This window comes from Daphnia pulex, chromosome 3 (assembly GCF_021134715.1).
Source record: "Daphnia pulex isolate KAP4 chromosome 3, ASM2113471v1".
In the NCBI taxonomy this organism is placed as follows: domain Eukaryota; kingdom Metazoa; phylum Arthropoda; class Branchiopoda; order Diplostraca; family Daphniidae; genus Daphnia; species Daphnia pulex.
Genome location: NC_060019.1, coordinates 5,680,461 through 5,693,959, shown reverse-complemented (window position 1 = coordinate 5,693,959; position 13,499 = coordinate 5,680,461). Strand labels below are relative to the sequence as shown.

The window sequence follows — 13,499 nt, the reverse complement described above, 5'->3', positions numbered from 1 at the left end:
CTCTTCGTGCGTTTCCATCAATATTCTTTCGTGAATAAAAAATATACATGGGATCGCTGGAGCGGATTCCAGTTCCGTTTCCCTGAAGAAAAGAAAAGATAAATAATAATCCCCCAATATAAATGTTGTGTCGTACGATTGCTGTTGTGGTTTTAAATCTCGTCTGTTTAGAACACACTTTAGTTTTTTCAAAAGCTCATCTTGAAAACAGAAAATCATCAAATCATCTTTATCAATAACAAGCCGCTTCACAAATTTTGTGTCATCTATGATATACATTAAGTTCCAAAGGACATTGCTACTTAAATTTGATTTAAGTCTTCTTTGAAATTGAGCATTTGCCACTTGTTTTACATCTCTGCGAGCATATGGCTTTCAAGTTCTCGAGGACAAGAAGCTTATGTTTTACGATAAACCTGAATGGGGGTTCCCTCTTCTGTTTTCATTGCTTTCAAAAGAGAAGGGCGCGTACCAATGAAATTGACAGACATTTTTGAATCTTTTTTCGCATTTCTGTGGGGGTAACCAACAGCTTCTTTTTCGTCGCCCACGTATTGAATAATGATGATATTTGCATATTGGTCGTTATCAAGCTGGTATGCGTCCCTTTTGAATGTTACTTTATCTTGAGGTTCTTCCTTCCTTTGCAGCTTGAAGTAATTATCTTTCCGTTAATCCCGTTAAAGTCGAAATTACTGTTTCCGTTTTGATAAAAACGATATCCATCTTTACGCCATAATCTTGTTTAATTATTTTAATGGCCGCGATTAGTATAAGGGAAAATTTAACATAATATATACATTTTTTCATGAAAGTCAACTAGTCGAATGTGAACTAGAGTGAATTTACTATTCAATACGCGCAGTATTGAATACTACTTACTTCATATTATTTACTATTTAGATACGAGTCAATAAGAATTCCTAATTGGGGAATTCATAAAAGCAATACTTGACAAATATAGGCCTACTCATTTTAATTATCATCAATTATCACTATGCATCACAAATTGTATTAACTTTCCGTTTACCTTTCTTGGTGGGACAGTCACTCCACGTGTAAATGTAGACATATCCCCCAGGGGGCATAAAAGGCACTTTATCCGTGGGTTTAAGTTCAGCCAGCCATTTAGTCACTTGATTTGCTGCTGAACCAAAAGTTTTCATTTTTATTACATGTTCATCAGGAACCAAAAATGAGTCTTCACAAGTGAACAGTTCAACAAACTATGGGTGAATTACACACACTCTGATGACAGGCTACGTGAAAGAAGTCAAACTGTTTTTTCTAGATGGGGTGAGAGTCTGAGAGATGGGGTGAGAGGATGATGTCCTCTAGGGAATTGAGAAAGACAAGATTCTAGATTTGAGCCTCTAGGGAATTGAGCACTTTGTTTCTGGTTTCGCTGTTAACAACAATCTGTAACCCCTCTCCTACAAGTTCCATGTTTGCGCTGTAGGCTATTACTGCGCAACAGGAAATCAATCATTAAATCATCTTGAATTCTTTCTCTATTTTAATATGAAAAACATGGAATTTTCCATCAATGATTCAAACACATTGACAGCAAAAAAGTTTCTTCCTTATTTCGAAGTGGGTGGGCCCGTCAAAATCAGCGACCCCCGAGTACATTCCCCGAGTTTTAGTTACCCTTGTTTAAACCCGACACCCCGTCTAAAAATTCTAAAACTCGGGAAACAACTTAATAGCAGACGACAAAATGGCGATCCCCGAGTGAATTTACCGAGTTTTAGTTCCCCGAGCCCCGAATCCCGAGTTTTAGTGATACCCATTTGAAAAATATTCATGGAAATAAATGTTGTAAGAAGGGGGAAATTTAAATGGTAAGGGACGAGGAAGGACCACAGTGAAAAGAAGGAGAGATAAAAAAAAATTACTGCTGGGGCCGTGCGGCAATGGCCCTTTCTTCCGGGCGCGGTCGGCCCGTGAACTGCGAGCGCAGGTGGCCCGGTTGGCGGCATCTGTGGCAGGTTGGCCCGTTCATCGCCACCGCGCGGCGACGTACCAGGTGGACTGCGAGAGTCTGTGGCCACCGGATGGTGGCGCCGGGGAATTCGATCCTGAATTCCGCTAGCCTCAGGAAATTAAGGCCTAGGATGCTCCCCGCTGGGTCCCATTCGGAGGTTTATGCGTCCTAAGATTGGGAATCTGGTGTTTGTTATTGATTCAAAGTGGTATTGACCGTCTTGACTGGGTTCCATTTCATAAGTTGATTGTTGCTGCCAGGCGAGTGATCCCATGGATACGGTCAATCCTGTGGAATGGATGGGGCGGGATGCAGTTAAGTCTTCCTCACCCGGGATGGGGTAATGTGGATTCATTTTTTCGTCTCCATGTTGACTGAGCAGCCTGCCTTTTAGCGCTAATAAGAAATCCATTTCGAGCACTATCAGGACACCAATTTCATCGTTTTGAACGACGTACGCGGGGACGACTGTCTGTTGTCCAGCGTAATGTAACGGTAAACTAATTTCACCCTCTATTAAGTGTACTCTCGACGTTGCCGGATCTGTGAACTATGTATCTGGCCCGAACACTGGGCGGATTGAACACTCTAACCCTTCCGCCGTAGAACGACGAATAAAGGTTACTGCTATGTTTGTTGCGAAGTACGCGACTACGAGCGTATCGTTCACCACTAGTCTCACAGAGGATCGTTGGTCCATTTTCACTTGTTGAAGGTTTGCCGTCGACTGACTGTTGTCCGCAGTAGCGAACTTTTTGGTTTCGACACTTTTGCTTTTGAACGAAAGGGGAGTAGTCCGTTGAATTGGAGATGCTCGTAAAACTAAGACAATATGGGTGAGAACCCGACATCTTTATGATCGCCCCCCCCTTTTCCTTAATTTGATCCCAATAGCTACCTTTTGTTGGCAGAGGGGGAGAGGGAGAGAAAAAAAATCGACCGAGGATCGATCGAGAATCGTCCGTGGAAAAAACACAAGACACGAAGAGTCCAGACACGAACAAAAAAATAATAATAATCAAAGAATAGAAGAAACAAATAAATACTTTGGCCTGGTTGATAACCCTTTTTAAACTAATTCAGAAACCAGGCTTAAAACGAGATCATGAGACGAGATGAAGTAGAACTGAAAGCAGCATTTACACAAAGATTGAACAAATTAAATGAAAGCAAACTAGTATCATAGTAGTAGCATAAGTCAAATTCCAACTGAACAGTTTCAAGGGGTATCCTCACTCAAAGTTTTGCTTTTACCAACTAGTGAGGCGGCGATGGCAGCTAAATTAAGCCCAATTGTCTCTGCTTGAATTGCCTTTCGTAAGCCACTTCTTTTAAATTCTTTCACATAACGAAGGATTTCTTTTTCCTTGGCTTCAATTCTAGATAACACTTTTCTTCTTTCTCTTGTCTTTTCTTCTCTTGTATCATAGCCTCTTCAAAGTAATCTCTTGCTTTCTTTTTCTTCTTCTTCTTTAATGAATAACTCTCGGGATCAGCGTCATCTGAATCTTCAATTTGTACATAGTCCCGATCCTGCTTTACAATTATACTTATTAACGGTTTACTCTCTATTCAATTAAATCAAAAATTCAACTCAACGCAAGGTAATTGTGTAATAAAAACAAAGAGAATACCTTATCATCATGCAAGTCACGTTTGCATGCACCACTTTCTCTGATATGCTTAAGAGATATTTCTGACTTATCTTTTACTGCATCGTGGAAGGCGTCGTAGAACTTCCAAGGCTTGGTCTCCCTTTGTTTTTTTTTTGCGTCAGAAATATCCTTATACTTTTTAAAAGATCCCTGTATTTGTCTTGCACTTGTACAACCGAGTCCATAAATATCTACCCCCCCCCCCCCCCCCAAAAAAAAAGAAAAGCGCGAAAAATAATAGTACCGCAACAAAATTGGTTGTGCGCTTACTGTCATGTAAAAAAATATGCTTATCACCCATCCTTTCCACTTGTTTTGCATTGAAAAAAGACTTTTCTAGATGACAGTAATAGCGCAACCAATTTCTTTGCGGTACCATTATTTTTCGCGCCTTTCTTTTTTTTTTTGGTGGGGGGTAGATATTTATGGACTCGGGTGTACACCGCCATACTGATGCCCTCCACTTTTGACTAATTCCTGTGCAATCTGTGATATTTTGATATCCAACATTACTTAACATAAATAGAAATAACAATTAAATTTTCTCTTACGTCAGTCCACAGAGTTATTCCTTTCCCTACTTGAGCATAACTTTTTTTTTGAAAGACGCTTCCACGAATCAATTAAAAGAATAAAAGGTTCCTGGAGCCATATCACTCGACTGGCTGGGGTTTTTGTTTAGAAATCAGATTTTCCACTAGTCGAACCTGTAACTATTTGTATAGATGGTCTGTTGTTGTAATATTGTTATGCTAAATCATTTGTGAAATGAAACAACTGTTTCGTAGCAACCTGTTCACCTTGGTTACATTTTGTAGATTAAAAATTTTTGTAAATGGACTCCCAGTATCATCGATATGAGATGTTAGAATAGAAAGATTTGGAAGTGGTTACCACATTAATTTGTGGTCTACTTTTTTCAGTAGCACAGAGAAAACCAAAATTGACAGGTAATGAACCTGGAATACAATTATTATAGTGGGATTCAGTAATTATTAAAATTAATGAAACGTGTGTATCATGAGACAAAATACATTGAGATTGATTTGGTAACATTTTCTAGGCGTAGGAATTTGTGCTGCCATCATGAATGGATAATGGAACTTGAACAGGTTTCAAAGCAGGTTCCACATTCAAAGAAAATTAATGACTAACAATAGCATCCATTTTTAGAGTGGCCACAGTAGAAGTTGTAGTGGATATTTCCAAATCACGAGGCACATCTTGGCTTGGAACTATTAACGATAATAAAAATTGCTTTTTGTTGTTAACGAACCAATTCCATAATACCTATTGGACGACACATAACATTCGGCAGTCAATTTCGTTGCAGCTGTACAGGAAAAGATATAGGCGTTAAGACAATCGGGCGTTTGGCTGGACGAGCACGAACAACAGGTCCAACTGGTCTAACATTTCACACGTCACTTACTCCTTTTAGTTAACATAATTAAAATACAAATTATAAAAAAATTAATACTTTGTAAAATGGGCTGCGATGAATAAACTTATTCGATTCCATTCACTAGGAAGCTATTGGGACCACGCTTTCTTGGTATCGAAATTTTTAGTCGTCTGCTGTTTTTTTAATTAACAAATTTTCTTGTCCATTGTCTATAAAAAGTCAAGGGCAACGCTAAATATGTTTTAACTCTACGTAGGGTTGCTCAACGAGTTATGTGTGAATTTATAGAGATCACGTGATCATCATATGATCAAAAAACTTGATCGAGTCGATTCTGTACACACCCATTCTATTTTAACCCTGTTTGGTCTTTTACTGGATTTAAAAAAGGTCACGAGAATAACCCAAAAAACATGGACGAAAGATACAGTAAATGCTAAACTTGTTACAAACCTGACGTGAAGATGAAGTGTACGGGAAAATCGATTCGAGATAATTATGCGAATTTTGATTCATCTAAAAACACACCAAAAAGCTGTGTTGCACTTGGGGGGGGGGGCGTTGCTGTGACGGGACCTTTCTAGGTATAACATTACATCGTAACAACTCATTAGCACAGATCTAAATTATTAATGAAAAATTAAACTTTATTACCTCAGTTTGTCTATTTTTTTCTGTGCTTTTTTTTAGATACCAGAGACTCGGCTTTCTGCCCTTTGAGAATTTTTAACCCAATTTTCATGAAAAATTGCAACCTTTGTTACAGTGATTTTCCAAAAATTGTTGCATAATCTCAAATGAGGTTAATACTTTGCAACAATAATTTTCAAAATGCATGAATCACTTTAACAAGCATTAAGAAGTGTGCTTCAAATAAACGTGAAAGAGCTTCGTATGATAAATTGTAGGCGTTGTAAAAAAGGGTTGCTAGTACTCGGTGAATAGTAGGAATAGGTGAATAAGTTTGGGGTGTTGGTAATCTGAATGACAAGTCTGCATGACTGCATGAAGGTATTCTGCATGAATCGCCGCATGAATCGGAAAAAAATTTAAAATCATTCATGCAGATTACCCCCCCCCCCATTTAGATACAACAAATTTTAGACAGTACGCAGGGTGTTGTGTCAAATTGTATTGTATCCATTTTAGAAGTAAAAACTTGAAATCAACAAAAGTACGGGAAAACTGAATTGACATTTGTGTTGGAGGAAGGATAAACAACATAAAGCAACAATGAGATTATTTTTAACTGGTTATTTTCCATACTTTTTGTCTTAGATTGCCGGTTGCACCTTAGATGTCGATGTTTTGGGAAAAGGTTTTATATCTAATCTCGTAAACATTCTTTTAAATGGTCCTTCATTTGCGCTTCTTTCACCAGGGCAATAGTTGAAGGGTCTGCTCCTAAAGCAACTTCAACAGCAAAAGCAACAGCAAAAACACCACAACTACTTTTGTCAGCTTGTTTTTGACAGCTTGGGGCAATTAAGTTGTAGTTAGTGCGACCCAGTAAGCTGGAAATGGCTTTCACGGTTTCCTCTTCTGAAACTCTTTCAAACCCCATGCTGTCATAAACAGCAACATCATTGTTTCTACACACAGGAAAACCAGAAACAGCTAGATCCCAATGGCATTTCCCAGTGTGAATTATTTGCATCCACAATTTTTCTGTTGGCACAGGGTACGTCCCCGTAGATGTTGCGTGATGATAGTTGAATAAACCAAAAATTTGTGGTAGATGACATGTTAACACCGATCAGGCATATCCGAAATTGTTGAGGGAACAGCCAATTCGGCTACAAGTATTTTCCTTTTCAGAGAATCTGTTTCAAAGTTGTATGCTACAATTTATTTATGTTTTACATACCTTTGACAACCCTTTGGACTTAGAGTTTCGTCTGCTAAGCCTATTCAAATTTAAACAAATTCTAACCTTCTTGTTTCATTGTCTAGCTATTTCTGCTTTTTGTATGGGGCACTTAAAGAGTCTCAATAAAGACATTAATCAAATTTTATCTTATTCAACATTTTTTCGGTTTACGAGTATACAGGTTACTGCAAAATGTGCCATATACAGTATGGAAATAATGTTCCCAACGTACTTTCTGAGACTAAGCAAGCTCAATAGACTACGATAGCGACCAAAATTTTAGTTACGCGGTTGATGACCTCGGAGGAAGCTGGTGCGATGAATCCCCAACTGATAAGTTGGCTGTTTATTAAAAAAACAACAGTTACTTACAACTTTAAATAATTTTATTCAATGGATTAGGTGGTTATTATGCTTAAATTCTAGGAATTTTCCGATACTGGAGTCGTTATCATGCACGTTTTGTTACAGAGCCCATAAACGCCCATAAACAACAATTAAAGTTATAGAAAATGACACGTACGACCAAATGCTGTAACTTATTCGAATTGATTTGGGTAATCGTGTTAATTACAACAGGAATTCAATAAAGGACTAAATAAAGGTGTCAGATCCTTCAGCAGATGAGGAAAATTTGTTTTTGTTTTAACAACTGCAGTCGGTTTTAAATTGAGTTTGAATCCCTACTGGTTAGATTAGATCTAAAAACTAGATCAAACTTCATATGTCTTATCTATTATGGCACACAAGACAGATAAAGTCTGGGTTTATTGTGACTGTAATATCAGCCTATTATTAGTCAAAGTTTTTCGCTTCGACAGTACCCACTTAAGTCATTATTACTCCACAACGTTGTTATTTTCTAAAATTCAGAAATTTAGTTGAGATGAAGGTCACTAATTGTGCCAGATTTTTAATGCAGTTGGCCGTCTTCGCACTTACTACAGGTATTTATGTGGATGAACCGTTAGTCTATGACAACTTCCCGTCTGACTTCATGTGGGCTGCGGCTACAAGCGCTTATCAGATTGAAGGCGGATGGAATGCTGACGGTAAATTTAAAATGCTGCTTTGAAAGTCAGCCAACAGCTAATAATTGTTTATATATAAAAAGGCAAAGGACTAAGTATCTACGACGTCTGGATGAACGATCCAAATCACGTGTCTGACGGATCGTCCGGAAAAGTAGCTTGTAACAGTTACTACTTCTACCAAAAGGATATTGAAGCCCTTCAAAAATTAGGAGTAATCTTAAATGTATAACTGTACGAATTAAATATCTAATCTCATTTATATACAACGAACCCACATATAGGTTACTCATTATCGATTTTCTATTTCCTGGGCCCGAGTTCTCCCCAACGGCATCGGTGAAGTTAACCAGGCAGGAATTGATTACTACAAAACGTTGATAGCGGCGCTTAAAGCCGCCAAAATCGAACCAATGGTAAGAATTTTTTTTATCTCTGTGACTTGTTGCAAATGAAAAAAAAAATAAAATCTGGGTGATGAATAGGTGACCTTGTATCACTGGGACTTACCCCAAGCACTAGAACTGATTGGGGGATGGCTAAATATAAGCATTGTCGATTGGTTTGAAGAATATTCTCGTCTCTGTTATACTGAGTTTGGCAACGACGTAAGTTGTTACACTTTTTTGGCTTTCTAATTTCTGTTAGACAATTTTACAAAACGTCCTTAACAGGTGAAATATTGGATCACTATAAACGAACCATGGGTCATTGCATATCAAGGTTTTATTTCTAACATTTCATTACAGTTTGAGTTTGTTGATGTTAAACAATTTTTCCTTGGACGTCAGGATACGGTTCTGGAAATACTGCGCCAGGTAATTCTATAAAATAAATGAAAGCTGCATAGAAATAGTATCCAACATATTATTTTTAATCAAAGGGACATACGGGCCAGGTACTTAAACCTATCAGGTGAGTCACCATATTATTTTGGCTCACGCCAGAGCATATCGAGCATATGAAACCTCATTCAAACCAACTCAAAACGGTATTTCAACATTGGAAAAAATTTCTGGAAAGGATTGGAAAAAGTCTTTTAGAAATCCTCGATTTTACTTTGCAGGGAAAGTTGGAATAACGGTTAATATCAACTGGTACGATCCGAAAGACGACCAATTAGAAAATATTGAAGCGGCCGAAAGGGCATTGCAATTTCTTGGAGGTTGGATTGCCAATCCCATTTACGGCACTGGAGATTATCCAGACGTCATGAAACAAAAAGTCTTCACACTTATGTTTATCACAAGTTTTCCGAAAACAAAATTTTTATTCCATTATATAGATCGGCGATAAGAGCGCACAACAAGGATTTAATCAATCGCGACTACCGGAATTCACGGCTGAACAAAAGATTTTGGTACAAGGCAGTGCAGATTTTTTTGGACTTAACTATTATACCAGTTACCTGGCCGCTAATAAGATTCAAGATATATCAATAATTGATTATGGTTACGACCAAGATATCGAGAGCTATTCTGACCCAACTTGTTATCAGTAAGTTTGATTTTTTGTGACATATTCAGTCCAATAATAATTTTAAAAATAAGATCAAGCTTCGACTGGTTGACCATAACACCATTCGGCATGAGGAACACTTTGAACTGGATTAAGGATAAGTTCAACAACCCGGAAATTATTATTACAGAGAATGGTATTAGTGACCGGGCTGGAAACGTAGACGACATGATCCGAGTTTACTATTACAAGCACAACATAAATTCTATGCTCAAAGGTACATTGGGTCCTGAAAAGTGCAATACCTTAAGGTTTTAACTAAAATTGCATTACACCATTGGAAGCCATAAAAAATGGAGTTCGAGTCACTGGTTATGCTGCTTGGTCGTTAATTGATAACTTTGAATGGGGAAACGGATTTACGTAAGTCTTGTAAACATCATTTTTTAATGAATGATTAATTTTGATAATGTGTAATTCTTTTATCAAAGGCAAAAGTTTGGACTATTTTCCATAGACTTTGCAACGACAGATTTGAACAGAACGGAGAAAGCCTCGGCACGTTACTATGCCAAAATTGTCAAAGACAATGGATTCACGATGGATCAACCATGTAACAACAGTCCTATATAGTTGTAAGATCACTCCTATTTCTAATCAAGATTTTAGTGTAGTTTAAAAGAGAAAGTTTGTTAAAAAGGCTGGGAATTTATTTGATTAGTTTTCGAGACCCGGAAAGACCCGGTGGGTGTTTTATTGGAATATTATTGCAGTTTTTATTGGACCTGTTTTGACTGTTGCCGGAGAGAGATCTTTAAAGTAGTTATTCAAGTTTTTATTCAATTGCAATTTGCAACTATAGTCATGGATGACACATTTTTAAACGTTTTCCCGTATGGACGGGCTAAACTCTTTGTTTTTCAAGGACGACAGGGTGTATCAGAACCGGTTGGGGTTGGAAGGAAGGGACCCGAGAAGAGGACTTTACTGTGTCTTTGACACCGTAAATCGTAGGAACAATGGGAAGTGGGTTGATCCCAGAGACTGGACCAATTGCTCTAGTAATCCTGATGCTGCCCACCTATATGAACACACGGTGGCGAAGCAAATAAAGAAACTACATCTTCTTTTCCGGGCTAGGAAAGTGGCCATGGGATATTTGAAAAAGGTGGAGGGGTGTACACCTCGGTGGAGAGGGAAGACTAGCTCAAGGTCATGGATGAGATCAAAGGTTTGTATGGTTTAGAAAGTGAATTTGATTAAAGAGAGTTGTGTATGATGACCGAAAAAGAGCAGCCAGGTATCTACGGAAACACGAAATACCTTAGTCTAAGTCAGAGACTACTGCTGCATCAGAATTTGCATATGAATGGCTTCGTACCCCAGGTTTTGGAGATATGGTGTGAAAAAATGAAGCAGAAGCAAAGGCTCCCTCCAAAAGGGTAGATATGGATGTGTTTCTAGGTCTGAACCCCCGTTTCTAAGTGATGAGGGAGTTTTTCCTTTCCTTGCTCCATCCTTTGTTGGAGCGAAAGTCACCATGAGGAGAAGTAATATCGAATTCTTTTTTGTGGAGCTATGGCCCAGTAAAGTTGGAAAGAAAGATGTAGGTGGTAAAACAATTGCCTTTCAATTGGGCATTAATCAATTTAATCATTAATCAAGTTGTTCTAGATTTCTTTGTTATTAATAGATAGAAGTTGCTTCCATAGTGTAGCAAGGTGAATGTTATGAGGATTTTTTCGAATGATGTGCAAATAAAAAGAGCCATTTTCTCGGTAAGTCTTATTGACATTCCGTAATTTGCAGAATAGTAAAAACATTTTTGTTTAACAAACTAATATTGAACGATCAACTAGCTTTAATCGGTCTAGATTAAAAATAAAATAAAAAAAATCCATAGGAAGCATATTTTCCTGAAGGTATTATTCTAGTAAAAAAAGCTCGAAAACACAAACGGGCCCCGGTTTTTTTCCCAAAGCCACCGCTACTACTTCAAAACGCCATTGCTCAAAATTCAAACTCACAAGAGCCAATAAAATCGTGTGCTGCGACTGTGTCACTAGTTTCTCTCCGGTATGAATTAGAAAGAGTGCAAACCGTTGTTCGGCTACCACCTACAACTTAAAAGTGGCTAAATTGCTGTGTAAAATATAGCTATAAGTGAATCTTAAGTGTAGTGTAAAGTATAAGTGAAATAGATTTTAAAGAGATCTCTTTGAAGAAGGGAATCTAAAGAGATCTCGATTTTCGCAATAAGTTTAGATGCTATTTTTGGAAAACGAAATTTTTCCTCTTTACGGCTACCCCGAGACTCCCACGAAATAGAACACGTCATGATGTCTCTATACAGCGGATGAGCTATACAATTCCTTGCGGGGATGAATCTCCCCCCATGCCTTTGGTTTATTTCTCCAATCTCTTTGTCGAATGATCTTTATTCTTCTTATTCTTCTAAAAGTAGGGCGAGATTTCTCTTCTACGTACTATGAAAACGTGTTTCGGGGTCCGCTATTGTTGGATTGATAATTTTGGTGATAACGCTTGCTTCCACCTCTGTGTTAGAAATTATCTCTTTGTTTATTAATTATTAACATTGAAGGGCTAGTCAGTGGTTATAAAGCAATGGACTAATGTGATTTTCATTCTTTCATAATCTTTTCTGCTAGAAGATATATAGATATGAAACTTATTGATCGTAACATCATCGCTACGAAAAAACGATCAAAATGACGTACAGAAAGCATGAGCTTCAGCTCGTTAATAAACCTGACCATTCTTTTCTTCTTTCCTATGTTTTTTACACCATTGTTAAGCGACTCATTTTATGGCGACAATTGGTTATTTATAGTACGCATTGAAAAACTACAGTGTTGACGCAATGATACACTCTAAACCTCGTAAAACTAAAAAAGGCGATCCAAAAATGGCCACCACGAGGTTGCCAAGGCTAGGGTACCTCCTGTCAGTTTTCTCTACACCAAAAAAAAATTTAAGGGAATCTTTGCTTCCACGAATGTAATCACCATGTAATTCAGTGCTCCTGTGATCGTGAGTTACTAAAAATGCTTTCCGAAAATTGAGTCCCTAGTCGTAGTTCAACAGCATGATAGTTAGTAGACCTTGGTTGTTTCAAAGTGTAAGGTTTTTGTATGAGTGGTAATAGAACCGAAAATATATTACTTTTTAAGTTGTACATAGACACTCTACATAGACTATGATTACCATGGTAAGGATTTTGGGACCCATTCGTGATTAGAACAACAATACAGAAAACAGCTGGGAATATTTTGAAGGAATCCAGAGGAAAGGCAAGATAAATCAATAGGTTACCGATGTAAATTAATTTATTTTGGAATGATCCAACATTTTACGGGGAATCTTTTTAGAAACAAGTTGAAATACCGATAAATGAAGCAACTATAGACGGCTTGTAGATAATCCGTCCAACAAATCGAGACCAATTGATTCTTGTGCCGGTGAGGAAGAGGGGGCAGACCTTGCCAAGTAACGACACTTTTTTTTGTCAGTGGGAAAAAACCTCTGAAAAATTTTGGCACATTTTGGCGCAAAAACATAAGCTGAAGTGAATTTAAAGTGTCGAGACCTCCATTACCAAATACCAAATACCATCCTTTACCCAAATTTATCCTTTCAGTAATTTTTGGTCAGAAGAGTCTCATTGAAGCCGCAATTGCAAATTAAAAGGTTTTTTGGTGTTTGATTTCTTATTTGAAAGATATCGAAAAGTTAATCGAAGAGAGAGAAGTGACTTTGAATGCTGCGTTTCACGATTAAAACAACACTTAAACAAGATGTCGAACAGCCTTATAAGCTAACTGTCTCGAAGCCAGGGCAGAGCTTTTTTGTCGCATCACTGCTGGGAAGTGGGAACGGAGGGTGTTCGTAGTCAAATTTTCTGGCTTTTGGGGATGGAAAACTAGAAATCAGAGTATTTTGTTGATAGAAGACTGCAATTTCTCTCAAAAAATCTTCATAGGGACATATCTTTAGTTATATTTAGTTTTATTATTAGTTTTTTTTTCTATACTTCAGAGATTGGTAGCTGAATACTTTGGAGAAGGTATGAAGT

At 37.7% G+C, this 13,499-nt stretch overlaps 2 protein-coding genes across 4 annotated transcripts; both read left to right on the top strand.

Moving 5' to 3' along the window:
* Positions 1-7,709: 7,709 nt before the first annotated feature.
* LOC124190081 (beta-glucosidase A-like) lies at positions 7,710-10,190 on the top strand. Of its 3 annotated transcripts, none has more exons than XM_046582631.1 (12): positions 7,710-7,969; positions 8,038-8,162; positions 8,233-8,364; positions 8,434-8,556; positions 8,623-8,671; positions 8,740-8,766; positions 8,832-8,939; positions 9,015-9,172; positions 9,234-9,445; positions 9,499-9,683; positions 9,751-9,829; positions 9,898-10,190. In XM_046582631.1, the coding sequence occupies exons 1-7, from the start codon at positions 7,804-7,806 to the stop codon at positions 8,852-8,854; spliced, it is 645 nt and encodes a 214-aa protein (XP_046438587.1). In that variant the 5' UTR covers positions 7,710-7,803; the 3' UTR covers positions 8,855-8,939; positions 9,015-9,172; positions 9,234-9,445; positions 9,499-9,683; positions 9,751-9,829; positions 9,898-10,190. The 3 variants fall into 3 exon arrangements, with proteins under 3 accessions (XP_046438587.1, XP_046438586.1, XP_046438588.1); XM_046582630.1 differs by having other exon boundaries at positions 8,032-8,162; XM_046582632.1 differs by lacking the exons at positions 8,623-8,671; positions 9,015-9,172; positions 9,234-9,445; ... (1 more) ...; positions 9,751-9,829; positions 9,898-10,190 and having other exon boundaries at positions 8,032-8,162; positions 8,434-8,622; positions 8,698-8,766; positions 8,832-8,876.
* On the top strand, positions 8,910-10,039 carry LOC124190301 (lactase-phlorizin hydrolase-like). The gene is made up of 6 exons (XM_046582926.1): positions 8,910-8,939; positions 8,984-9,172; positions 9,234-9,445; positions 9,499-9,683; positions 9,751-9,829; positions 9,898-10,039. The coding sequence occupies exons 1-6, from the start codon at positions 8,910-8,912 to the stop codon at positions 10,037-10,039; spliced, it is 837 nt and encodes a 278-aa protein (XP_046438882.1).
* Positions 10,191-13,499: the final 3,309 nt, after the last annotated feature.